Source organism: Triturus cristatus, chromosome 5_1, assembly GCF_964204655.1.
Source record: "Triturus cristatus chromosome 5_1, aTriCri1.1, whole genome shotgun sequence".
Lineage (NCBI taxonomy): Eukaryota > Metazoa > Chordata > Amphibia > Caudata > Salamandridae > Triturus > Triturus cristatus.
In genome coordinates, this window is record NC_140587.1 from 366,538,560 (window position 1) to 366,565,060 (window position 26,501).

At 44.2% G+C, this 26,501-nt stretch overlaps 1 protein-coding gene and 1 long non-coding RNA gene across 3 annotated transcripts in view; one reads left to right on the top strand and one right to left on the bottom strand.

Moving 5' to 3' along the window:
• The window catches only part of LOC146830895 (fibrocystin-L-like), a 1,171,295-nt gene that overhangs the window by 663,382 nt on the left and 481,412 nt on the right, over positions 1-26,501 (bottom strand). For both annotated transcript variants that reach the window (XM_085605085.1, XM_085605086.1), the window contains exons 29-30: positions 2,189-2,308; positions 192-356 (exon numbers count right to left, since the gene is read on the bottom strand). In XM_085605085.1, coding sequence (XP_085461211.1) covers positions 192-356; positions 2,189-2,308 — 285 coding nt within the window. The remainder of the gene's footprint in view (positions 1-191; positions 357-2,188; positions 2,309-26,501) is intronic.
• The window catches only part of LOC146830896 (uncharacterized), a 110,489-nt gene continuing 101,373 nt past the window's right edge, over positions 17,386-26,501 (top strand). Inside the window, exon 1 of the long non-coding RNA XR_014961495.1 lies at positions 17,386-18,064. This is a non-coding gene — a long non-coding RNA (uncharacterized LOC146830896). The remainder of the gene's footprint in view (positions 18,065-26,501) is intronic.

The following is a 26,501-nucleotide window of genomic DNA, read 5'->3' on the forward strand; positions in this document are numbered from 1 at the left end:
CAACCACATCTCTCCAATCAAACACGCAGGCCTGACAATCAAAGCTTCTGGGAAAGTGCTACGGTACTAATGAACGGTTCATTTATATTGTACTCTTACAATCGAGATTTTGCAGTGAATGGCAATTCAATTGTAAACATCATGACTACGGCCACAATTTTATAAGAAATGACACAAGTTTTTAATTTTACCTGTAGGGCTTCCACTCTCGGGTGAAATATTGGAGACATGAATCTTGTATGTGAAATTGAATGTTTGATTAGGCTGCGGCTGTGCAAATCCACGTTCGGCGATGTAAACAACTACAGGGACGGATCCAGCCCTTCCACTAGGTATCTGGCAGACAATGCTGTTTTCTTTTTGGAAAAAAGTATAAGTGTTAGAACAATCACATCTCGTATCTGGTTAAAAATAATATTAAAAATACCCTTTGGCTAATCATTAAAACAAATAATATTCATTTACAAAAATAAATCAAATTTGAATGAATGGTATTAATTATATGCCAAAAATAGAATAGGAGGAAATAGACAATTATTCATAAAAAAAAAAAAAAAAAGATTCTTTTTTTTTACATGCTCTTGATACAATTAAGCAACGTTTAAATATGGACTATTATTTACATTATTTTCTATGTAAATAGGTCCAGCAAATGACCATTCATAGGGTCATATTATCAAGTACGGCGTTAAAATTATTGCCGCTTTGGCGGCAGGAAACTGCCGCTAAAGCAGCAATAATGGGCTTGATAATATGCCCTTGAGATTTCCAATAGAAGCCCATGTTCTGGTGTGAACCTGGGCTTCTATTGGAATTCTCAAGGGCATATTATCAAGCCCATTATCGCCGTTCAGATCAGATGTTTATTGTTCCCCAACTCTGTAGTGCACATGCAATCAACCTCAGAGAGATGAACAGATGAGTGGACTCACCAAGATACAAACCTGTTACCATGAGGTCAAACACAGATTCTTGGAGTAGATGCTCCATCCCACTTTGCCACTAAATCTGTAAGAATAGTCTCCTAATATTTGGAATGCAGTGGGTGGGTGCATCTTCTGTGAGCATCGACGTGGCCTTTCAATCCTGTTAGCCCAATGTGTGATGTCAATTTTGACCTCCAAGACATGGTGGCTTCCAGCGCATTTTTGCCTTCCCTGCCGCCTGATGGCTAATTCCAGCCTGCACTGGGAATTGTGGGAATTTTCCCCCGCATGCTGGCTTACAAAAAAACCACAGCATGCAGGAGCATATTGATAACTCAGTACTAATAATCATGATGAATATTCATTTCTGTTCTCATCTCTTTTTAGTGATGATTTCATAGTTTATGACATATACCGTCATTGTTTGTATTATAATTTTGAATACTTAACCTGTCATAGTTTTGTCACTTCCTGTTTAGCGCTATATATGGGGAGACAATTCTGAGTACAATTTGCATTGGAATTGTTCCTGTTTGATTGCTCCCACACTGGACTCCATGGATTTTCTGCCTACTCTAGTTCCTGTTTGTTTTGCTCTTGCTTTTGCCTTATTGCTTGGCCCGGACAGATGGAAGGTTTTCTGGTCCCCAATTTTTCCGCCCGGCTGGATATTATTTCTGGAGCAATACTAGATTTCCATTTACAATCTGGCTATTGGTGTTGTTTCTGGAGGTAGTAGGCTATTCCTACTCATAAAGAAGACTTCGCCCAAATAACCTGTCCTTGAAAAGATCTGAAATATTTTCAGGTAAAATGTATTGAGAGAAATACGAATTTGAATATGATTTTAATGACCAGCCCTATATTAGTGGACTAACATTTTGATTTTAGATTACATCATGATATATTTTATTGTTATAAAATATCAGTGATATTCTCCTATGGCTGTGTGAATGTTTAGCAACTTGTTATCTTTGTAATAAATACAAACAGAAGTGCAAGACTAAGGGCAAGGATTGATAAGATCAGCTAATTCACAATAGTTTGCTTATTTGCTTTTTTTGCTGTTGCAAAATATTAAGTATAAATAACTAAAACACTCTCCTTGCCCTCACAATTGACCAACTCAGTTCGAAGGATGTCAAATAAGCTGACATTTTACAGTATTTGTTCTTTCTTTCATGATATGCATTTGAAGACCACTCTTTAGACCAATCACATAGGACAGCATTTACATTCTGGATTTTCAAGAATAAACCTACCAGATACAGAGATGATTGGGCATCTGACTGGGCCAATGAATACCGATGTGTTGTCATTGGCTGTGCTATCAGCAAACCCAGAGCCTAAAATCGTTAAATTCCTTCCTTCCACAAATAGACCTGTGAAGCACATAAATAACATATAAATGCTATTACTGAATCAGTTTACAATTGTGAAGCATACACATTTTAATTGCCTCTTCTTAATCAGTTTCTAATCAAATGGTTGTTATTCAACAATATTTCTCAGCTGGAACAGATTGCAATCATTTAATTTTCAATTTATGGGAAGGAATGACATAAGAAAGCTGAGTAAAGAAAAAGTCGAAATGTAATGGCAGTAAATTCTTTCTTGTCTGCACACATAAACCTGAGGCTATGTTGCATGCTTCTGAGTAGACAATGTCAGTGTCCAGACTCCATAATAAATGTATTTCCCCTTGAATGCTTCCACTCTGGGACCAGGTTCTTGAAATTATTTACAATGTTTTACAATTGACACTAAAATTATTGTTTTGTAAACGTACCTTATGTGCAGATGTAGATTTATATGTTTTGTCAACTCATATACATTGCCAGAAGCACAAGTGGAAAGCTGCATCAGTCACAGTTTTCCTGGAAGACTACTGAGAACATACTCCTATTGTTGTGTTTGTTTTTCTCAGGAGCATTCCTGTCTCACAGTGTTCTGACTCGATGAACTGTATCTTTCTACAGCTAACTTGAGGGCATTTCTTTCTTTACAATGTACCACTTCATGAGAGTTCATGCGTTTCATTGCATTGCGTTCTGCCCCGCTGTAGGAAATTGGAAGCCCCACTCAAAAAATAAACACAATCCTTGTCAGGGGAACAACAACAGACAGTAAATCAACCTATGCTTAACCCTCTGGAAGCTTGGCACAAAAGCAGCCAGGCTTAATTTAGAGGCAATGTGTGAAGTATTTGTGCACTGCTCAATCAGTAATAAAGTGAAAACCTAACACAAGAACAATCTAACACCAATTGTAACACAGAAACAGCATTTCTGGTGTGGAGACCTTGGTACCGGAAACACTAGACTGGGCAAAGGGATGTTGGAGTGCTCAACCACCTCTAACTCCAGCATTTTGAACACCTCATCCTTGATGCTGGCTCTCACCTTGTCAGACACCAAGTGGTAAACCCTGGCGTAAAAAGAGAAGCAAATTGCCCCAGCAAGAGACAGCAGTTCCTCTTTTGCTCAGGGGTCAGGGTAGAAGAGAAGACTGCTCGTTCCACTGACCCATATTGCCTCTTGAAAGACAGAAGGTCAGGGAAAGGTTCACTATCCTCCTCTATACCATCATCAATCACCAGGAGCATGTTTACTCCAGACCTCTCAAAGTGGGGTTTGTGGCGGTTGACATGTAGCACTCCTAAGGGGAGCCTGGTTAGCTTGAGGTTCACCAGGTGAGTGACCTTACCCTTCTGTTGTTCTACCTCATAGGGCCGGGTCCACAGTCCTTTAAGCTCGGAGCTCGACAGGCTTTATTACCCATACCTTTTGGCTAGGTTAATACTCTACCAGAGTGCTTCATCACTTCCTGACTGCCTTCTAGGTTCTCAGAGGTGTCTTTCCAGAAGCACTTCATCTGAGACTGAATGCCAACATGTAGCTCACTACCTCCTAAGGAGGTTCGTTGGGAGCTTTCTCCCATGCCTCCTTGATAAGACTCAGAGGTCCATGCACAATTTGGCCAAACGGAAATTTGAAGGGATTGACCCCACTACCTTCTGAGATACCTCCCTGTATGCAAAAAGAAGGCATGGCAAGCGGATGTTAACACTTACACCTCATGAGTTATGACAGTCCTATAATCATGCCCTTCCGGGCCTTTTTAAATCTTTCATTAAGCCCATTGGTTTGGTAGTGGTATGGTGTGGAGAACGTATAGGTCACCCCACACTCCTCCTACATACACTTTATGCTGGCAAACATGAAGTTGGTGCCTGGGTCAGACACAACCGCCTTGGGGAAACCAAGACCAAGACCAGGATGAACTTGTTGCCTCTGGCAGCCTTGGGGACTAGGGGCCCAACAATGTCTATACCCACCCTCTCAAAGGATGTTTCCACAGTTGGGAGTGGATGCAGTGGTGTATTTTGTTTTGCTCCTGATTTCCCACTGGCCTGTCAGGTGGGACAGGACCTGTGGAAGATGTCTGAGGCTATTCTTATCCGGGACCAATAAAAGTAGATAACTAACTTTGCAAAGGCTTTGGGCTGCCACAGATGTTCTGTCAGGGTTAAGTCATTATCCAGACCCAGTAGGAAGGTTCTATAGCACTGAGGGACCACCAACACTTGGGTTGCTCCAAGCTCAGGACTATAAGTCTCACTATACAGTTGAACATTCTCCCAATTGATTAGGTGATCACCAGAAGTGTCGCCAGCTGTCTGTGCCACAGCCTGCCACCGTAGACCCTCAAGAGTAGGGCACTCCGTCTACACTTTGTAGAACTCATGTACACCTGGTTTCTTCTTCTTTTTTTTTCAGCTCTATTTTACATGATAGTGGTTTATTGTTATACACCATATGACTGAACTCAGATGCCATTTTTGGAGGCATTGAATATACCTAAATTATTACTATTACCTGTAATTGATCCACTTTTTATCTTAACTCTGTCCAATACCCTAGCACATTAGAGGTGAGTGGGTTTCCCTTTTCTTCTCATTTGGCCTGTCTTTGAGGCTATGTGTGAAGCATTTATGCAGCACTTAAACAGTAATAAAATAAGAATACAACCAAGAAAAATCAAAAAACAATCTAGACAAATAGAGTACATTCTAATAAATAAAATTACACAAAAATAGTAAAAATCCAATCAGTAGAGCCAACCAGAGTTATGAGTTTTTAAAGTTACGAGCAATAAAAGTTCCAAAAAGCACAAAGTGGCATTCACAGTTATTTGGTCTTGCTCACAAGTTTAGGCTAACAATGATTAGGCGTGTACGCTGGTTACAGTTCAGTTACAGTTAAAGTTTGATGGGAGGCCCTGTGTTAGATTGTGCCAAGCTTCATCGGTTTAACTGAAGCTGCTGCTCAGGAGGTGTGAAGGGCTGCTATGCAAGGTCCTGCATTGGTCTATGGTACTCTGTGTCAGATCTAGTTAAACCTTCAGTTTTGCATCAGGGAGTACAGTCCGACTCCAGCCAAGGGTCCTGGACTTTAAGGACAGCACTTTGGGGAGTCAGGACTTACTCCCACAGAGGCCAGCGGAGAGGACCAAGTCAGGTTTAGTTGGGTCTGGTCAGCTGGAAAGCAGGGAATGTGTCTGGAAGCTTGTTGTGTCTCTGTCACTCAAACAGGAGGACAGCCAGCCAACTGACCCTTGGAGTCACTTCATGTGGGCCTGTGTTCAAGGCAAGTATGTCCAGTCTTCCTTCTACAGACAGCAGGGCAGTCCGTCTGCTGAATCTTCCAAAGGTCCAGGAGTGTTCTGGTGAGAGGTTCTGCGGGGCCAATTTTTAATCCTGGTGCCAACCTTTGTGTGGGGAAATTACCGGGCCTATCAACAAAACTGGTTCTGCTAAGTCCTTCCCTTTTACCTGGTCCTGCGTTCAAACTGTCTAGGGTGACAGATGCAAGGGTGGGCCTAGTGTTAGGTTCCTTTGAATGAGCTGCAGGCAGGGACCTTTTAAGTATAATTATGGCACACACTTCTCCCCCCATCCATCCTGTCAGGAAGACCCTCTCCCTCACACCTAAGCCTCTTTTGTCTCAATGTCTGGAAGCAACACACAACTCACAACAGGAGAGCCATTGACAGTAATGTGACTCAGGCCACTGGCCATAAGGCACAGTTGGTTTTGACAGAAACATTGAAACTTTCTAAAAGTGCCATTTTCAAAATGATAACTTAAAATCCAACCACACCATTAAAGAAGACTTTAAACTACCATTCATTTGAGTGTAGGCATCATTTCTGGTATTATGTCCCCTGAGGCATAAGTTAGTTTTTGTTTCTTCATTTATACATTAATTTTGCACCTGCATCTTTTTGGGGAATGAATTAAATTCCTCTGTAATCTGTCCTTGTTAGTACTAATGGCTTGGGGGGGCTTTTGATACTTGGTGGTATCTTTTTAGCAGTTTTCCATGGTTCATAATAATTTGAGTGCTGCCATTTTTTAATGATTAGGGGAATTTTGTTGTTGCCTTAGTCAACTTTCCCTTTTGGGCTTTTGGGGTACGAGTTGCTTCTGCTGCCATTATTGTCCCGCTTTCTGCTGCCATTTTGGCAGTTAGGGTCTAGTCGTTCGGCAGCAGAAGAAGGGACTTTGACCGGGATAATGCTCATAAGGAAACCCACAGTGCAGAATAACACATTGAGAACGTCAAAGGCAAGCCTGTCTGTGCCTGTCTGCATCTATTCCGCGTCCAGTGCCAGCCAAGCTGCAAGTTTTGCCCCAGGACAGTGTGGGCCCATCGTTTACTCAGCAGATGAAATTAAGGCTTTAGGTAAGAAACTATATTGCAACATAAATTTGAGTCCTGGTAAAGTGTTGGGATCATAATTCTTCACAATCTGTTGACAGGTTATCATTATTACCAAGGATGATGAATTTGTCACGAGAAAGAAGCAGCTAGGTTTTAATGTGTTCACTCATTGAAATGATAGCAATAAAATCAAACTGCAGGGAGGGGTTAATAAATGTTAGATGTCTCCCTAACATGCTTTAGACATTTACAGTTCACTGATAGATAAAAAGCTAGACTTTATTTTCCTCATGGAAACTTGGTTAAATGAGTGTTCTAACCCAGACATAGCATTGACGATTCCTCTGGGCTATACCATACAGCAAGTGAACCGGAAGGGAAGCCGGGGGTGTGGGTGGCTTAGCTTTTGTTTTTTGCAATACCTTTCAGTGCTCTGTGTTTCACATTAATACGTTAGATGTGGCAGAAAGACCGGCTTTCTTTTTGCGATTTCTCAGCAGGACACCTTCTCCGGCATTTTAATTTAGCATCCCCCGGACCCAACTCTCAATTTCTGGACTCAATAGCAGAGGCAGTAATTCCTCATTGCCTCCAGTATTTCAACTCCATCATTCTGGGTGACCTTAACTGTCATATTGATGATGCTACGAATGGTGCTGTAGGACCCTTTTCAACCACGAACTGCTCTCAATCTTACTCAATTAGTTACTGGTACAACACATCAGGCTGGCCATATTCTGGATAAAGTCTTTACAAAGCAACAGTCTATTGCAGCTAACAGCCCAGAAACCCAGTTGCGGTCAGATCATAAATTTATTCCTGTAACACTTATGTCAGAAACTCTTAGAACTGGCAGTAGTTCACCGGGTAGGACTGGTATTATGCGTCAGCAAAGGGGGAAACTCCAAGACTTTTTAGTTCCCTTGCTCTTATAATAGGAGAAGCAAACCATGAGTTAAACAGGTTTATTCATTGGTTCACTGAGATCATCAATGATCTATTACCTTTGACTATCGATACTCAGAAGAACCAAGTTAGATCTGCCCCTTTATTTTCTCCCTCATTGGCTCAAGAATGTCTTAGCTGTAGGACATTTGAGAGGGCCCTCATACAGATAGTGCCTACTATAAATGAGCCTTAAAAAAACAAAGTTATCATAGAAACAATGAGCAGTCTAAACAGGCTAATATGCAACATAAATCTGGATTGCATGGAGACCGCTGCCCCCAGTAGGTGCTAAATAAGGGTATTGAGATTATCAGTTTGATCCTGAATGCCTTACTTAATCAATCACTCTTCTTAGCTGGATAATTGGAGGTTAGCCTTGGTTAATTCTTTGCTTAAGAAACCCAAGTTCAGCTGGCCTGGATGCACCAAGATGCACCTTGCGGTCATGGACAAACAACTGGCAGAGGAGTAATAAAGGCAGCTGGGCAACTCACGAAGTGGGTCTCAGTGATGCTGACATCCTCGATGGCTGCTTGGTCCAGGTCAGTGAGGATCCGGGCTAGACTCTCACTGTTGTTGTTCGGTGCAGGGCGACCAGTACCACGAGGGTTTGTGCTGTACATTTCCAATTGCTCCTGGTGTCTGCACTCTCAGTGAGAAGACAAATCTGACATTCGAGAGCATGAGCACCTCCTCCTGGCCATCTGCAGTGTTGGTCATGCCAGGAAGCTGCAAGGAGGTGGAACGGACTCTGCTTGTTGGTGCCTGCAGACTGCAGGGGAGTAGCTCCCCTACTCGAAGGGAGACTGCAGATCATTTCGAAGTGCTGGCAGGCTACCCAAGACTGTGGTAGTTCTCCAGCTTGCAGGATGAGACACTCTGTTGTGAATGTCGAGAGAGGGCTGAGGACGGGCAGGGTTTTGCACCAAAGTCCCCAGTCTGCTGCAGTTCTCGCCAGGCAGTGACCCTTCTTCATCTTTCTTCTCTTGATCAATCAAGTCTGATTTCTTGTGTTCAGGGCTGCCACCTAAATACTCAACCTAGGGGCGTCACAGGGATTGACAGGCAGTAACCAATGGGCTACCTACCATTAGGGTGTCTACATACTCTATATGACAACTTCCTGTGGGAAGCGGGCATAACCCTGTCCGTAGAATGCTTATTCCATCCAAAACAAGATGGAGGAATCTGAAAAGTGGGGTCCACATCAGCTTGACCGCCGTAGGGGTGGTGCTGGCTGAATATGGGCACACCTCCTAATCTTACTGATTGTCCCACCTGTCTTGCTGCTAAAAGTGGGAGCAGGACAGGGGATGGGCATCTCCACGATCTGGAGGGATCCGGCGTTGCATAAAATAGCCAGCATGGCCTTTAAAGCTTACCACACTGGAATGCACATCCTGCTAGGAGGAGTTGTGAACACCTCCACCCAGAGCTGGCTTTGTTCCTTGCCTCTAATAGCAAAGGGTCTCATCTCAGGAGGTCAGAAATCTGTCTATGGTGAATGGCTGGTTGAGACCAGTCAGTCAACACACTAGTAGTTGGTAGGTTTTCAGGGGCACCTCTGAGGTGCCCTCTGGGTGCATTGTTTAATATATTAATCACTGGATGGATTTATCAAGATGACATGTTGGGTTCCTAACACCTTGGGGTACAGTGAAGCCATTGTGTAGCTGGGGAACTCACAATGATGAGTGTCCTGCCCACGTACTCGTTATGGCTTCCCCGTGCACATGTGATATAATGCTTAGATACCACAGGGACACGTCTACTCATGCAGATATGCCCACATATGGAGTACAGTGCACCCTGCCTTAGGGTTGTGAGGCCTGTTATAGGGTTGACTTACCTATACTACATGCAGTGTTTTGTTGGCATGGCACACACGGGTGTGTACCACATCGACTCTTTGGTTTTCTCTACACAAAAAAAACATGCAGGTTGCGTCGGCAGTTTGCATGTGCTTGGCTAGGGGCCCCTTAGGATGGCACTATTCATGCAGCAGTACTTAGGGACCCTCTTTAGATCCAAGATCCTAGGTACCAGGGGTACCGCCTACTATGGACTTACAGGGATCCTTAAGGTGTGTCAATTGTGGATCAATGGTATAGTTTAGGGAAACAACACTGGTACTGGGGACCTGGTTAGCAGGAACGGAATGCACTTTCAGTCAAAGTTGCACCAGATACCAGGCAAAAAGTGAGGGATAACCAGCTCAAAAGGGGCACTTTTGTACACCCTAACACAGGTTAGCAGAGGGAGAGTGCACAGAGTCTCAATGCCAATAAACAGGTTCAGCAAAAATCAGGGAGTAAAGGCAAAACGTCTGGAGGAATACAACGTCAAGGATGTGAGGTCTAATGCCTGCATATTCCTCTGGTTCCTCTGGCCCAGATGCTGTATTTTTACTGTCCTCTCATGCCACTCAATGCTTCCCATCCCATGCCGTTTCTATATATATTTTTTTTTGGGGTGCTCACGTCCAGTTTTTTTGTACTGGCACACACTTTGTTTTTCACTTTTTTAACTTTTAATTTGCCATGTGGCTTTCTGCTTTATGAGAATTCATGCACGTTTGTAAGCATCAGAGGCCGTCTTTAAAACTTTTTTTTCATTAAAAAAGAAAAATTTAACAAAGTGTGTTATTAATTGGGGATGATGTGAGTGCTGCGCAACTACTAAGACTGCAATATAAATTTTACTGGAAGCTTTGCAGGACTTGAATCTCACAGGGTAGCAAGACAGAGTAGTTGAAGGATTACGGAGGTTAAGTGATGTGATCTATTGATATAGTCCTCAGCACAATAAACAACATAGGTCACTCAGGACAAATATTTTTAAAAAGCAAACATTTTTTATTGCACACACACACACATACACACACAAATCACATCTCAGAATCATGGATTAATTTGCAAATCTATAAAATATGACAGGTGTAAATGCCTATAATGACTTTGTCCAAAGGCTTCAGCAACAGCAAGCTCTGAACTATAAACCATATACTCCTCTACATTCTCTGAACACAGTATATGGAATAAAATCATTAAAGTGGGACCTTCTAGCTTTGCCAGAGTGTCACCATTACTAATAAAAGTAGAAATCTACAATCAAAAACTCAGTACATTATTAAAACAGTTCAAGATAGTACCACCTTTTAATGATAATGCAATTTGTAATGATTTGCTGCTAACTTCGATAAACAATCAATAGTGTGCACTGTGAATCTTTTTTTCTACTTGTACACTGCTTCAAAGGGAACCTTAGGACCTAAAACTAAATGCATCTAGACCCCAGAACCAAAGACTCAATTTTGCAGCTCCAGGAGCACTTCAAATCTAGAAAGAAAGTCTCCACGGGTCACCTGACTTATTACAACTTGAAGAAAAGGCTCTTGAATTGGCTACTGCACTCCAAGCACCCCCAAAGACAATGTTCAACATTGATAGTACCCTTGTCCCTCATCACTTTGGATTCCTCCCACTCCCCCAATACACTGGTGAAGAGACTGAGAAGGGCACTCAGCTATGCTACCCTGACTCTGGTCCTCCCTGGGAGCTACCTGCTGCAGCGCATGGCGACGCACACTTGGTCTTCGGTCCCCAGAGAAGTGGGGCTCTACTGGGACAATGTTTGTAGCTTAGGGGAAAGCACTTCTGTCCCCTGGAACTGGCAGCCTCCAGAAGCATTATAAATGTAGAGGGGAGATGTCCCGTGCAGCCCCTTTCAGCAATTCTCTCCCTAGGGCCTGGGCCCTCCTGCAAGAGTTCTGAGCAACAGGGCTGGGTACCATCACATTTCCGGGCTATGATTGATCCTCGGGGAAGCACATTATCCCTGACTCCCTGAGGACACTGGTTAGGTCACACAGCTCTTCTAAGCCCCAGCCTAAAGGGCTTAAACAATTAAATATTTATCTGTTGGGCCTACTTTAATAAATTCTGCCTTTTTTGCTCCTTGTGGTGGGCTTCAGCCAAACAGCCGGAAGGTCCTCTTCAAGCCTCTTGGCCTATAACTTTCCACAAGCTTCTAACAGCTTGCTTTCTTTACCATTTTATCTCTGATGACCAAGAGCTCAGACCTGCCCTCCTGTATTGTGCCTTCTTGTCCAAGACTTGTCACCAGTCCGAGCTCCTGGTTCTCTCTTGAGCCCTGGGTCTCCTCCATGATCACTGTGGAGCTCTCAAGCTGAGAACCCTCCCTGCCGTCACTATCCAGGCACCACAGCTTCATTGTCACTTGTGTGTCAGCATGAGCCAGGGGGTTCCCTCCTGCTGGATGTCACTCACCTACAGGATGTCATGGTTTTGGGCTGCGGCTCTAGGGGCACGAGCACCTGCTCGCGGACATTGTGTGGCAAAATGCATAGTGCCAAACCTATGGCTCGATTTTGGTGGCAATGCTTTCACCCACAACAGTGCTAAACAAATGTTTATGCCATATCCACCATTGTTGTAGGACTATTTGTATGCATGCCTTGTTCTTTTTCCTTGTGTGCGTAAAGACCACTGTGTGTTTTACAGTGCTTAATTTGTAAAATATGAAGTGCAGGTGCTCAAATGTTTGTCAGAGGCCACGCCTTCTTTTCTCCAGCTCCACCCACTTCCTCCACTGGCTCCAGCCACTTACTCTATTAGCTCCACCCACATCCTCAACTGGCTCTGCTAAAAGTCAGATGTAATACGCGATCTGAATTTCAGCTAGGGAGCCTTCGTCGTATTAAGGTTTTGATCACACTAAAGGAATATTTTTTCTACGGAGCAAAATAGAGTACATTTTCACCATAACCTTGGCCTACAAATTACAAGCATTGCTCAAAGGTGTTGAACAATCACAGACGTTTAACGCCCTGTTTGGGAGCATAATGTTGTGGATGCTGTGATAAAGGGTGAGAATTCAGCTCAAAACGTATGATTTAGACAATCTCGATGCACAAATGGGTGCAATGTCTAATATATATATGTTTCTAATCTCTCGTCTTCATTGCTTGATTTTGCTCACTAGGAAGTGTCATTCATCGTCATTGAAATGTCAGTCATAATTACACTGAATTGAATGAAATTATGAAAATGGCACTCAAAGCAATCTGAAACCTTGGCAGCTATGCGGTGGGTGTCAGTGTCACTGGGTGAAGGGTGCACTGCACTGCAACGAGAGCAGAAGGACTTCACTACCTGGCAAATTAAACTCTCCACTGTGAGCCCTGCTGCCAAGAGAAGAAGACTTCCTTCCAGGCCTGGCTGTTCCCCATTTACTCACCCAGCCTCTGTCTGCGAGGGAACCAAGCTGCTTCCTGCACCAGACATTGTATCCTGCTACCAATGTCTATACTTGCTGTTAAAGGCCCCCTACCCGAGTTAAGGGCCTAACTCAAAGGCCTATATGGGATAAAGTGCGACCCTTTAATAAGTGGTATTGACATACATGCACAGAAGGTTAATAAAGCTGTTAGCATTTTGCCCAATGGTAATATGATATTTTAAACTGGAGCTAAAAGTCTTCCAAGGCAGTGCAAGCAGGCACCTCAATCCGTCGGTCTATGGTATGGGCCCCAGGCATGCATAGGTAAATGCAGAGAAATTGATGTCAAACTACACTCACCTGCTAAAGCCCCCAGGACCCTGCTATCTACAGAAACCTAAAGAAATGCCTCCATGCAAATGAGGAAAACCTTTTTTCTCTGTGCAGCCTCTCTACGCAACCGCATGGAGATATCAGTGCAGGGCAAAGGAGCAGGCAGGGGCCACACTGTGTGCCTCATATGAGTTGGCGCACTGATTGTGGCATCCCTTGAAAGGGGAGAAAAAGAGGTACCGTGGATGCCCCAGACATCCCTCTCCAGGCAGGTGCAGTAACAACAGGCCATGTTGCCATTAAATTGTGAAAAGTGGAACAGCTACTTTAGTCAGCTGGTCAATGTTTTTCACTAATGTGCTGCCTCCATAGCAGTGTCAGTCAAGTGAGGTAGGGTATCAATCTTCTGAGGTGGAGGGTCTCTCAGTCCAGTGAGGGGAAAGTTTCGGCCCATTCATTTGAGGGTCTCTCAGGCTAACAGAAAGAAGTTTAAGAGACCAGTGAAACAAGAGTGCAGCTGAGTGAAGAGGTGTTCGACCATTATTAAGGCAGGCATTTAAGGTTAGTGGCATGCTAGTATCAGTCAAGTGAGTGAGGTGGATGTCTCACAGGTGACAGGAGGTGTATCAGTCTATTTAGGAGGGTTGCTCATTGTGACGATGAAAGAGAGTGTCTGACCAATGTGAGTAGGTATTTTGTAGTAAAATGGTGTTTTAGACAAAAGTGGTGTCTTGGTTCACATAGTTACTTGGGGGGCTCACAACAAGTGACGTACGATGCGAATACATTGCGGAATGACTCGGAGGCTTTTTGAGTAATCGTGGAGTTGCGGATTATATGAAGTTAGGTGGAGGTCTCATTATATTGAGTTTGGAGTCCTATCCGGTCTGCAAGTATGGAGAAATCACACCTTCAGGTTACGTGGCATCAGCCATGGCATTTGGACCCGGGTCTCCTTTGGGGCCGGGCCCACATCCTCCCTTGCTTGTTTTCATGATTCTTTGGCCGGGGAGCTGCTAGTGTAAGGATACATGAGGCACTTTATTTGTCTGTGACACTGATAGGTGACGGACTTCCAGTCTATTGAAATACTTCTAGACTCCTCAAACTTTTGCCCCTGCTGTAAGACTAAAGGCAGAGGAGCAGCTTTAAAACAAGCACGTAGCCAGGAAAATATCATTCTGATGCTCAGTATATCCAATATGGCCATCCCAAATCCTATATACAAATGAAAATGTATATGGAGCCAGTTGCACACAGTTTGGCGCCACACCTTTGTGGACTGAAGGCATAACAAATTGATCAGTCTTTGTATCTGGTACTCAGTAGCATGTCATCAGTATGGTAGCATTGGTAACCAAATGAATATCAATTGGAGACTGACGGAGGCTCATATGAGGAAATAGATGCACGTGCCTAAGAGCAGCTTCACAGAAGACACAATTAACTTAAATTCAGCGGTAATGCCGCTTTTAATTCTGGCATGATTTCACTCCTGGAACTTAATCTATACTCACATGGATGGTCAAGAAGTCATACAATAACTGCAAGAACTGATGGTGAGCCAAACAGAGTGAGACCTACACGGTCAGGAAAACCACATTCTGAGTACACCCTGGTGCCCCTTGAATCGTAGTGAGTTGAGTACATAATACATTGAAACTCCTACGCTCTTGCACAATGAATGAGTAAATGCTCTGGGATACAGGTTGGGCTTCCAGCTCCATGTGTGGGGCTGGGGTCGGACGGCAGAAAGGTGACTGCTCAAGCTGCCTGCGCGACGTGCGTGTCACTCCCGGTGTTGCAATGATAATGGGCTATTATGCCCTCAGCCTGCATCGGATTGGGCTTTTGCAATAGTGTAGATGACGCTGGCTTGCTTCTGGCTGGTGTTAATGAGCCAACCGAGTCTGAGTAGAATGTGATCATCTTACCACATTTGAATATTACATTAGAGAAACACATGCTAGCTTGATGGCCAAGCCCTTGTCACCACTTGTCTGCATTTTCAGAATGTTGCCCCATCGTTGGAAAAGACGTTGGCCTACAAACCCCAGCATGCAAATATGTTGGCTAAAAACTAAAATCCACACTGGCACCCATAGCAGGATGCCACCAAGCATTTGGGCGAGTGAGTGCCAAGAAGCCAGGCGGCAGGCACAGAATCAGAATAAAATTATTTTTATTGATTCCAGTCAAGATTTGTGACGCCGTGGCCGCCCTCAGAAATTCGGACGGACTCAGAGTGTTATTTTACAGGAGTCAGACCCCATCCCCGACCCATCCAGCATCAGTACTGGATTTTATGTGTGAGCGAGTAACTCGCATACATATAAACTGAACAACTGACCCTGTTGGACTTCCGACTTGGAAGGAAGAGGGTAGGGAATGTGCCGCTTGCATTTTAGGCAAGACAGAGTTACGTCAGAGCATGCCCGGCGCCGGTACCCAGCCATTTGTTGAGTGAGACCACCTAAGAGTAACCAAACTGCGTTTTGTGGGGGGAACGGGAAGTGATGAGTCAATTGAAAACCTAATTTGTGCGCGAACGCGGCTGCGCGCCATGTTTGCAATACAACACAGCAGCTGTGCGGACACGCCGGGCTGGGCCTTGGCCTTTTTTCTAACTTACTAGAACAGTACTAAGTTTTAACCCCGGCAGACCTGTACTGCAGCAGGCCGCTGGCCCTATCGAAAAATCACGATTGGTTAGGTTAAAGACAAAAGTGAAGTGTGTGTAAGTGTAACAACAGCCGGCGGGCCTGCCCCCTACCACCACGGTGATCTGACGACTTACCGTAACGCCACCCCCACCACGCTATAAAATAAAAAACACCCATTCTTGTTCCTAGATAAAATAAAAAGCAGCGTTGTTTTTTTTTTTTTAGCAAGGCAATTATGTATACATGCCAACATTTCAGAAAAGCAAAGTGGGAGATTTAAAAAAAATAAATCAGGAGAATGGGGCCTTCAATCGGGTTTCTGTCATGTATGGACTTTGGAAGTGTGCTGCTGCAGGATCGGACATTTGAAAGCAAATCCATGTGTTTTTTTAATCACCTTTCAGAAGCATGGAGCGCAATGGCAGGCAGAGAAAGAGGGGGATGCAAGAGTTTGCACTGGCCTGGCAGGTTGCGGTCAGTGCATACACACCCCCCCCGTCAGCCCGGGCTGAAACAGCTTTGGGCACACACACAGCCGCCGCCCCCCCTCCCCCTCCCAGTACTTCACAGACCATTCGCTTTGTTGGTTTTTCACCTCTTCTAGACCTCCTGCGTCGCCACTCTGACTATTGATGGAAGCATTAGCACGTTACACAATACCAAGCCCTGTCAGCTGTGTTTCGGGAGGCGGGAGACTAGCCATGAAATCGGTAGTCTCCCGCCTGAATCAGGAGTGTTGGCATGTCTGATTATGGCATAGATTGGCATCGCTAGTTGGTTTAGCACTACAGCTACTAGTACAGTACTACTAAGTAAGTTAGTACTTAACTTACCGTTACCTGTGGGGTCGCGGACGGCAGGCGGGCAGGGACTCGGGACACACACTGACTGCACGGCCTTTCTTTAATAACTGATTAGGCCTAGTGCTGCTTACTACTACGGTACATACACAGTACTACTACTGGCTGATCGACGGTTCCAGTTCCCTCAACACCACGGTCGTCGGGTCGGGCCAACTTGAACGCGAAGACTCGTGTTGAGCTGCTGCCTGCTGCGGTGGTTAGGCTGAGGCGTGGCAACGTGAACAAAAATCTGCGCACGTTGCCGCACAGCCCCTACTCCAATATAACCAAACTCCAGCCCAAATCAGGCTCCAGTCCGCCCACAGGCAAGTGGCTACGGCCGCCGCGGCTCGCAGTCCGGTGCCGCCATCAAATCAATACAGTTATATTTAAATTTATTTGAATACTGAATCTCCTCTGGGGCTCAGGGCAGGCTAAGTGTAAATCCCACAGCAACACTTTTAACCGCCGGTGCAGCGCTGTGACTCACTCGGGGAGATGCGAAAAACACGCTGCAGCTGCAAAAAATGTGATGTGCGCCTGGTGCGCAGCACAGCAGATGCGTGTAGACTGTAGACCCGGCCCTGTCAGGTAAGTGCCGGTGCTAAGCACCGGCAAGCCCCGGCACAAATTAAGCTCTGGTGTTTTATATTGCCGGGATGCCAGGGGAGAAGACCTTCTCCCCCCCCCCAAGTGTGGCGTGACCCTTTACAGTGTCTCCAGCGCCCAAGGGTCCCCCAGCTCAATTCCGCTGTCCGGTATGGGCTAGAAGCGGGTAGCCGTACTCACTCCGATGTAGAAGATCTCGCGGGCTCAGCCAGAGGCCCTGTCACCACGTGGGTCCAGCGGGGTCACGTGTCAGGTGCAGCCCGGGTTGTGTTCCAGGCTCTTCCGTCTCCACGGCCGCAGTCATTAGCGTCTGCCGCCAGGAATGTCTGTCGCCCTTCTAAATCGCAGGAGACAAACCCTATCTTATTGCCGGTCCTCCGCTGCGGTGTTTAGCCAGCTGGGATCACTTATCAAGGATATTTGGTCGGATAATTGCTCCGGGCTGCAGGAGCCACACTACAGTGCGGCCATACTGCTTGTGCACCACCTAGCGCCCCATGTCACCTTTATCTAAATTGTGGCAGACCTTCCTTGTTAAATGGATGCTCATATCTTACAACTTTGGTGAGCAGAAAAGAACCGCTTTGCTCGTAAACGTTTCTGCACATTGCTGCCTTTGTTTTCAAAACACATGTCACATTGAAGGTAACAGCTGATTCCGGTTTTCCCGCGGACGTCTAGGAAAACAGCTGAACTTCTCCGGGCAGCAAAGACGAAGGTGAAATTTGTCTTTACAGTGTTGGTTGCTCTTCTGAGTTGAATTCTACTGAGTCAGGGTAAGGTTACCTTGGATTTTCCTGCATATAAAGAAAGCTTATTGTACTTAAAAGATATTGAGAACTTTGTCAGGAGTTATTGTTTCAAGACTTTAAATGTTCTTGAGTGCAAAACTGAAAGTAAGCCTTTTTACCCTTGACTAGAACTGAGCAAAAATTATCAAGATGTTGAACAGATTGTATAGACAATCTTCGGACATTTTTGGACATTGAAAATAAACTTTTCTCATCTGAGAGTTTGTACAAAGTTGCGTGGCAGGTCCAGCACTTCTAATGGAAAAAGTTAACAAAACTTGGAAAGGACAGCAGTGGTATGTTAACAGACCAGACTTCAAAGAGCTTTTTTGGTTTACTGCTATAGTTGATTATTAGGACAGGTGATTAACCATTGTGCATTCTATTCAAGCATCCCTCCGTGCATGTTGTTGGTCCCACAGCAGGGATGGACAGGTGATTATGCTCCCCTAATTTGTTACCAGAGAAGTGTTAATTCAAATAACGAATCACTCATTTATGTTTGAAGCATTTTTACATTTCTATTTCGGATCTCCCTCCCCGCTGTTCCTTTCCTAACACCCTTTCACCCACCTGACCACTCTAATACTCTGTGTCATAATGACAAACCAGAGTTGGAGCTGCCTGGAGGTGGACCCTTCTGACATCAAGCAAGCTCTGAGGAATCCGCGTCCTGACACAGGACCAGCCCACATACATTTCAGGGGAACACTTCGCTCCTGGGCCCACTACTCTTCTGTCCCCCAGGGTAAATCGGGAGGCCAGTAATACTGGACCTGCAGAGACCGGTCCACAGTCTCTATATTAGTACACGTCCATCTATCAGGGGTCCAGCAATCTGGGGTATATCTATTGAGGTCCAACCTTTCTTTGAGTCCTGTGAAATCCATACTGCTCTCTATGGTTCTCTCTTATGCAGAGGTTTATACGTGGGGATAAAAAGTTCTATAAAGTGAGCCCCTATCTCCAATCCACAGATGACACATCATCAGTCCAACTCTGTCCTATTTCTCTTGCACAGCACTTTAGAACTTTCCAATATGGTGACTTCAAGTGGTCTGTTGAGAGCCATAAAACACACCTCTAATGGAAAGAGCCACCCTGGTTCGTACCTTTAAAAACTTCAAAGGAGAGTCTCTCTTCTGATTGGCTCCAGAGGACTTGCTGTCTCTCTTTGTTCTCCTTGGGCTGCATGTGAATAGCAATGTAAAATACAATGGCAAAACCAATATATGCCCATATAGCACTGAGGCCTGTTGAGTTTGCCAATGTATGGCCATTTAGAGCTGAGGCATGTTGTGTTCGCCAATGTTTGTTTTTCTCTCTAGTAAGAAAAGCATTTTCTCCAGGGAGAAACCACTTAACCTACACCACCTGGACATATGGCAGTGTTCTGTTCCACTTCACAACTTGGGTGAGAATTGAATCCAGCCCTGCGCAGAGCAAATCAACAACACATTTCTAATGAAAGGGTTGAAGAGAAATTTGTAAATGCCTTAAACTTATATGTTCATGGGCGTTCACAACTGTCATGGTCTCAAGGCAAACCACTCCTTGATCTGCCCATTCCCAACACATGCATGGGGTTTATGGCATGTAATTGTATGCAGCGGAGTGTGCTATTATGCAGTATTAAAACCCTCTACGTCTTCCAGGAATCCTTTTCTGAATGTTTTGCAGGTGTAAATGTAGTAATTTTGGGTCATACAAATAGGTTTATCCCTATAAATTTGGCTTGTAAAGCCAGCCTGGTGTCTGAAGGTTCTAAAGCAGTTATCTGAACTAAAATGGTATACTGCCCTGTTTGCAATATGAACATCTTGTTTGATGCTTTATAACCGACTCATCTGAACAGCAATGACTCATGGAAAGAGGGCCAAGTTACTTACCTTCAGTAACGCTCTTTCTGGTGGATACTTTATCTAACCGCAGATTCCTCATCTTTTGAATATTCTCCAGGCAAAGGACTGGATCAGCAAAATCTTTAGCAGTAGCGCACGTATGTGGCATTGTGCGGTTCTGCACTAATATTGCTCTGCTCTGGAAGAGATGTGCAGTGTTGTTCATAAGCACCACCAATCCGTGCTAACACCAGCTACTTTTCAGACTGTCTATACCTCCAGATGCAGAGCCCATTAGCAGATTGACTGTGACCAATGTGCAGATCTCTAGATTATTTTGAATTGAGAAAGTAGCCCTGTTCACAGAATGTGGAGGTGGGACAGTCAATGAGCAATCTGAGGTTAGATAGAGTACCCACCAGACAGAGCATTACTGAAGGTAAGTAACTTGCTATTATGATGAATACTTCTAAACACAGATTCCTCACCTTTTAAAAAAGATACCAAAGCAGCAACTCCCAGCAGGTGATTCCATGTGCTTGCTCAAACCAAAATGTCCTGCAAGAAATAGTGGGCAAAATGCCCCTCTCAAAGGACTTGGATGTCCAGGCAGTAGTAAATCATGAATGTGTTAAGCTGACACCCATGTATAAGCTGGGCAAATAGGCACTCCATGTGCCAAAGAAATGGTAGCAGCCTTGGCTCTTGTGGATGAGCCTATAAGCCCTCTAGGGGCTCCTTCTTGGTCAATGTGTAACATATTTTAATCCAGAGGACGATCCGATGAGAGCTGGTTCTTTTCTGCACTGTCTTGCCTTTTTTAGCTCCAGGTAATCCAACAAAGAGTTGACTACTCACCTGATGGGGCATGGTACAATCAAGGTAAAAGCTGAAATGTCTTTTATAACTAACCAATAGAGCCATTTCTCTTCCTTGGAAGGATGGGGTGGAGCTAAAATCACCAAAAAGGGCAATGTTTTGTCTGACGTGAAAAAGTGTTTGCCACCTTTAGAAGAAAGGAGCTTTAGGTCCTCAATGCCAACTTGTTTAGAAAGGAAGTCATGTATAGGGGTTGACAGAGAGGGCTTGCAGCTCACTCACATGTCATTACATTGTTATGGTGATGAGGACAATGCTCTTGAAGGTGAAAAGCCTTAGGGGGCAGGTATGTAGAAATGTAAAGAGCATGCATGTGAGGAATGTGAGGACTATACTAAGGTCCCACTGGAGCATAATACAAGAAGTGGGCGGAAACATATGCTGCAAACATTTAAACAAATGATTCACAACAAGTGATTTGAATAAAAAGGCTGAATTGGCAATTGCAAAAAGGCAGAAAGAGCCAAGAAATAACTTTCAAGGGTGCCCAAGGTAAGTCCTTGCTGGCTTAGGGAAAACACAAAACAACACTTCGGAGAGACTGGCCTGAAGTGGGTCAATCTACAGACAAATCCACAAATTGGTCCCAATGACAGGTGCATACTGATTCAGTGGAGGGATATCTGGCTCACAAGATGACACCAACAAACTTGGGAGGAAGGGCGAATGCAGTCAACTGCCACTGTCCAGTCACCTAGCATGTGGAGGTGAAGATTGTGTAAGCCAGTGTGCAAGGCCCTGCCCACCTGCTGAGACAGAAGATCATTACAAAGTAGCAGCTTGATCAGAGGACAGATGCTCATGACCAGGAGCTCCTGGTACCACACTCTCCTGGGCAATATGATTCCGCTAGGCTTACTTGGGTATTATTTGTCCACAATATGGTCCAAGGTTGGGTATGCATTGGAGTTTCACGATTACTGTAACTATAATTCTATAGTAGTTGTATGGCACGTGTAATGATTGGTTAATTCGGCTCTGAAATCTCTGTACTTAGTATTATATTTATTCAGTCACACATGGGTTAGTTATGCTAGGCGCGTTACGAGGCGACTATTATTAGATGTTGTCTGGCCATTAGGGTTCATGATTTCAATATTATTTAATTTCCTACTTTAATAGACTTATAGATTTTGTATAGAGGGATATAGATATTTTGTCCCCTTGGATCGAAGCCTGAGACATACAGTTATACTTTTCTTATGCAAATATTTGTGGTCATGGTGCCGATCAATTTGCATGGATTTTTTGCCCGTATTTATTTAGATGAACCGAATAATATGGTTCTATTGTTGCATAAAAAAATCTTATTTTATGGTTTGTAAGGCACCTATAGTATGTTTTCAGGCTAATTACATGTTTAAACATGGCGCTCTTTCTATTTTTGTTAACTTATTCTTATTTTTATTTTTTCACTTATGCAAATCTTTGAGGTCGTAATGTCGATCGCTTTGCTTGAAACCCTTGCCTTTAATCATGTAAACAAACTGATTAATTAGGCTTTATCTTCATGTCAAAGAATCTTATTCTGTGGTTTGTATGGCGCCTCCAGTGCACTTTCAAGTATAATTTGATGTTTAAACATGGCGCCCCTTTTTAACTTTGGTGTTAGTCACCTTTTCTATGATTAGTGCTTGCTATTAGATTACGGAAGTAGCCGGCGGCAGTGCCTGTCTCCTGTACTCGGGATTGCAGAAGCCGCACGCTTTGGTAAGTGGAATTGGCGCGAGCGTCCTCTCGCATGCTTGTACAGTAATAAGATGAGGACGATTGCTAATTCGAAATTCTCTACTTTTAGGGCACTGACTACGTCAAGTGGACGACTCTTGATAAGGATTTTTTGGTGTTTGGATAATTTTGATATTTATACTGGGAATACGGATTTGGGTAAGTGAGATAGTAGTGTTCTTGCCGCCTATGTTTAGGTGCGTTTACGTTTTTCTAGTGTTACTGAATTCAATTTATCATTGTTTTAGGTGCTTTCTACTTAGGCCTTTTTACTCGGATGGCCACCTTATGATTTGGCTGCTTCTATATGTGGTATTAGAACTTAGGATCACTATCCAGTTTCAACAGGTATATTTTTTTTGACTTCTTGGGTCTCATGATTGATCGTGCCTCATGTGTGACGCAATGACTAAATTTGAGTCATTTGTATTGTTTTAGGTTTGCAGTTCTTCAAATAATTAAGGTACAGATTATTCTTTTTTAATTATTCGTAGTTTCAGACTCACACGGGTTGGTGAGTAGTTTTCTGAGAGGTATTTTCTCACTGCTATTACCTACTGTTTTGTGCTCCTCTTTAATGTTATGCTGTCTTAGATATATGTCTTACACTGTTATTTTCACACCACCCACTAACATTGCCCTATAATTTTGCCTGTCTCTTGAACCGTTTGTCTCTTTGCTTTGAGCCATAGTTACTGTGTGTTGTAATTTTTCTGTGTATTTGCTTGCCGCCATCTTTCTATACATATGTTATTTGTGTTACTTCCAGCCCTGAGGAAGTCGTATGGGTTAATCCCCTCCAAACGACGAAACGCGTTGGGGAGTGGAAGAATTTCTCTAATAAACTAAGAAGAATGGAAGCATTGTGCTGCATCTGATTTATTGAACTATTCATTTATTTTAAAGCGTGTGCATCAACTCTATTTTCTTGCATCTATATCAATCCTGTATTGAGCTTTGTGGGATCTTGGGTGTTGTTCCCACTGTTGTTGGCACCGCTGTGAATTTGGTTTTCATATGTTTGATTTTGTGTAATTTTGTTGGTAGCGCCATTTGCCTTTCACACCCTGTGATTTGTTTGTTTTACTTGGGTCAGTTGTTTCTGATCTTCTTCAGAACAGCAGGAAGTGGTACAGGCGTCCCAAGTTCCACTATAGTCAACATGCATCTCAGAGAGAGAGCTGTCTGGGAACTCAAAATGTAATTGTGTGTTCTCATGGCGGCAAAAAGATCAAGTCAAGGTTTTTATCTTTTCTGGAAAATACCATATGCCACCCCAAGATGTAAATTACATTTGTGATCTGCTAAGCATCCATGGTTGAGTTTGTTCAGTCTGGCTTAAAAATCCCGCACGGTGGTGTCCTACAACGGTAATGCCCTGATGTTGCAGCCACTTCCAGCTGACAAAGAGTCCCTGACCCCACCATACCCTGCTTGTTGCAGTACCACATGGTCTTGGTGTTATCCATGAGCACCTGCCCTAGTCCCCCTCAAATGGATGGCAGGACAGCTTTTAACACTAAGCGGATGGTCCACATCTTTAGGAGGTTCATGTGTAGCCAGCCTTCTTACAGCGACCAGATGCCTCCGATTTCTGAATCTTCCAGATGTCCTCCCTGACCCAGAAGCAATGCCTCAGTCACTACGGTTAGCTCTAGGTGAAGTAAGGATGAGGGGCTACCTCCCACCCAATTGTGGTCCAGCAACGACCACTGCAAGTTGTTTGCAGTCTCCTCTGGAATCTGGTCATAGTCAAAAAGTTCCCCGGGTGCTTTGCCAACTGGGACGTATGATCCCACTGCATAGGCCTCAAAACGTCTGTAGGGTCTGCTAGTTGCACTGGTGGGTGGTGGCCATATTGAACACCATTACCATATTATTATTATTATTATTGAATTCTTATATAGTGCGTAGTTACCCATAGGGTTTCATATGGCTTAGATGGCAAGCTAGACAGCTTAAGGTGTAGAATAAAATAACCAGGTTTTTAATTCCCTGCTAAAGGTGAGTAGAGAGGTGCAGCATCGCATCGCAGAGACTCCAGAAGGACGTCCCATAGCCTGGGGCCGAGTGAAGGAAAGAAGCGACCACCCATCTGGGTGTGCCTAACTCTGGGAACTATGGAGAAAGAGTGCGAGAGGGGTGGTAAGCAATGGCAAGGTTTTGCAGATACTGAGGTCCTAAGCGCAAGTAGATTTTATACATATAGTGCAGTGCCTTAAAATTGATGCGCTTAGCCACTGTGAGCCAATGTAGGTCATGAAGAAGGCCAGATATGAACAAATATTTTGGCAGCCGGAACAGGAGCCAGGCGTGTGATCCTGATCTTGTCTGCTCCCAAATATAAGCTGTTATCATAATATAAACTAGACAAGATTATGGCCTGGATGACGGTTCTTTGAGCAGGGTAGGGAGGCATCCATAGGATCTTTTGAAGCCATTTCATAAAGCCTGAGGAAGCTACCTTGTTTGCTTGAGGCTTCATGGACAGAGTTGAGTCTAACCCAAAGAGGGTGAGGCCACAACTTTCCACTAAGTTCCCCAGAGGGCAGACACAAATATTGAAAAACATAGGGCTAAGGACAGACCCCTGCGAGACTCCAGAAGTAAGTCGGTGTGCTAGACACCACATTTGTTGAAAAAACCTGAAAAGTGTGATCCATCGGGAAGGAGGATAACCAGGCTATACAGTGCCTTGGAGACCCAGACAGTGCCCTGGAAAACCAGATGTGTCAATCTTTCAACATGAATGACATGAGATATGGTGTTGAAAGCTTTGCTGAAGTCTAGTAAAATGAGCGCGGCTCTAACACCTATGTCCAGGAGTCGTCTGGGATGATCTGTAACTCCAAGTAAAGCCGATTCAGTGCTATACTCAGATCTGAATCAGACTGGGAAGGATGAAGGGCATCCTGGGTGTCGACAAATGAAGTGAGCTGGTTGTTTACATGCTTCTCCATTATCTTGGAGAGAATGAGCAGCAAAGAGATGGGCTTGAAATTGGACCAGTTCAATGGGTCCATGTGGGTTTTCTTTTAATAGGGGGAGCACCATGGCATGCTTCCAGGCTTTGGGAAGAAGCCCCACATGTAGGAGAAGTTCAGCAGTTCAACCAGGATAGGCATGAGGTGAGGGCTCAGTTTGGGTGCGGATTGAGAGGACTGAGTGGGGAACATGATTTAATGAACTGTGATAGGTCCAGAAATTGCAATAAGTCTAAAGGGGGCAGAGAGTGTAATTGAACCAGGGGCTGGCTCATGGGTGAGTGAATGTTTTCCTTAAAGGACGACGGGGTGGAAGTAGGAGATGAGCTTGTACTCCCAGCTGGGGACTGGAAGTTCTTGCTGTGGCTAGAGTGAGTAGAATATTTGATACTTTCATTACAAAATTAACCACCAGCTCTTTGCATTGTGCTTGTGTCAGTGGGGGGAGGGGACAGCGTTACTGGGGTTCGACAGATCTTGGACCACTTTGAAGAATGTTTTCAGGCAGTTTTGGGCTTTTTAAATGTTTTGAGAGAAAAGGGGGCACAGGCGTTTATACAGTTCATGTCTTAATGGTTCAAGGCTATTTTATATTCTGATTTAGAGTTCTGATTATATAACTTCTTCCATACCCTTTCAAGTCAGTTTCAGAGGTTTTTTTCTTTCAGTTGTGATACATTAAATCAAGGGGCAGGAGGGTGCTTCCTTGTCAAAGTTTTTAATTTGGCCAGTAGAATTGTGTCAAGGGAGCTTCTAAGCCAGTTATTGGCCATGGACTGATCAAAGTCAACCTGGTGTGCCAATTGGGGAGAAACTTTGGATACACAGATATTGAGGGAAGGAATACTGAGGTTAGCCCAGTTTTTAGCCATAACTTTAGGACAGGTAGCTGAGGGTCAAAAAGAGGAGTAGTGGTGTATGAATCAATGCACTGTAAAATGGTCTGACCACAATAACTGCACAGGGTAGTTGATAGTGAGACCAGAGACT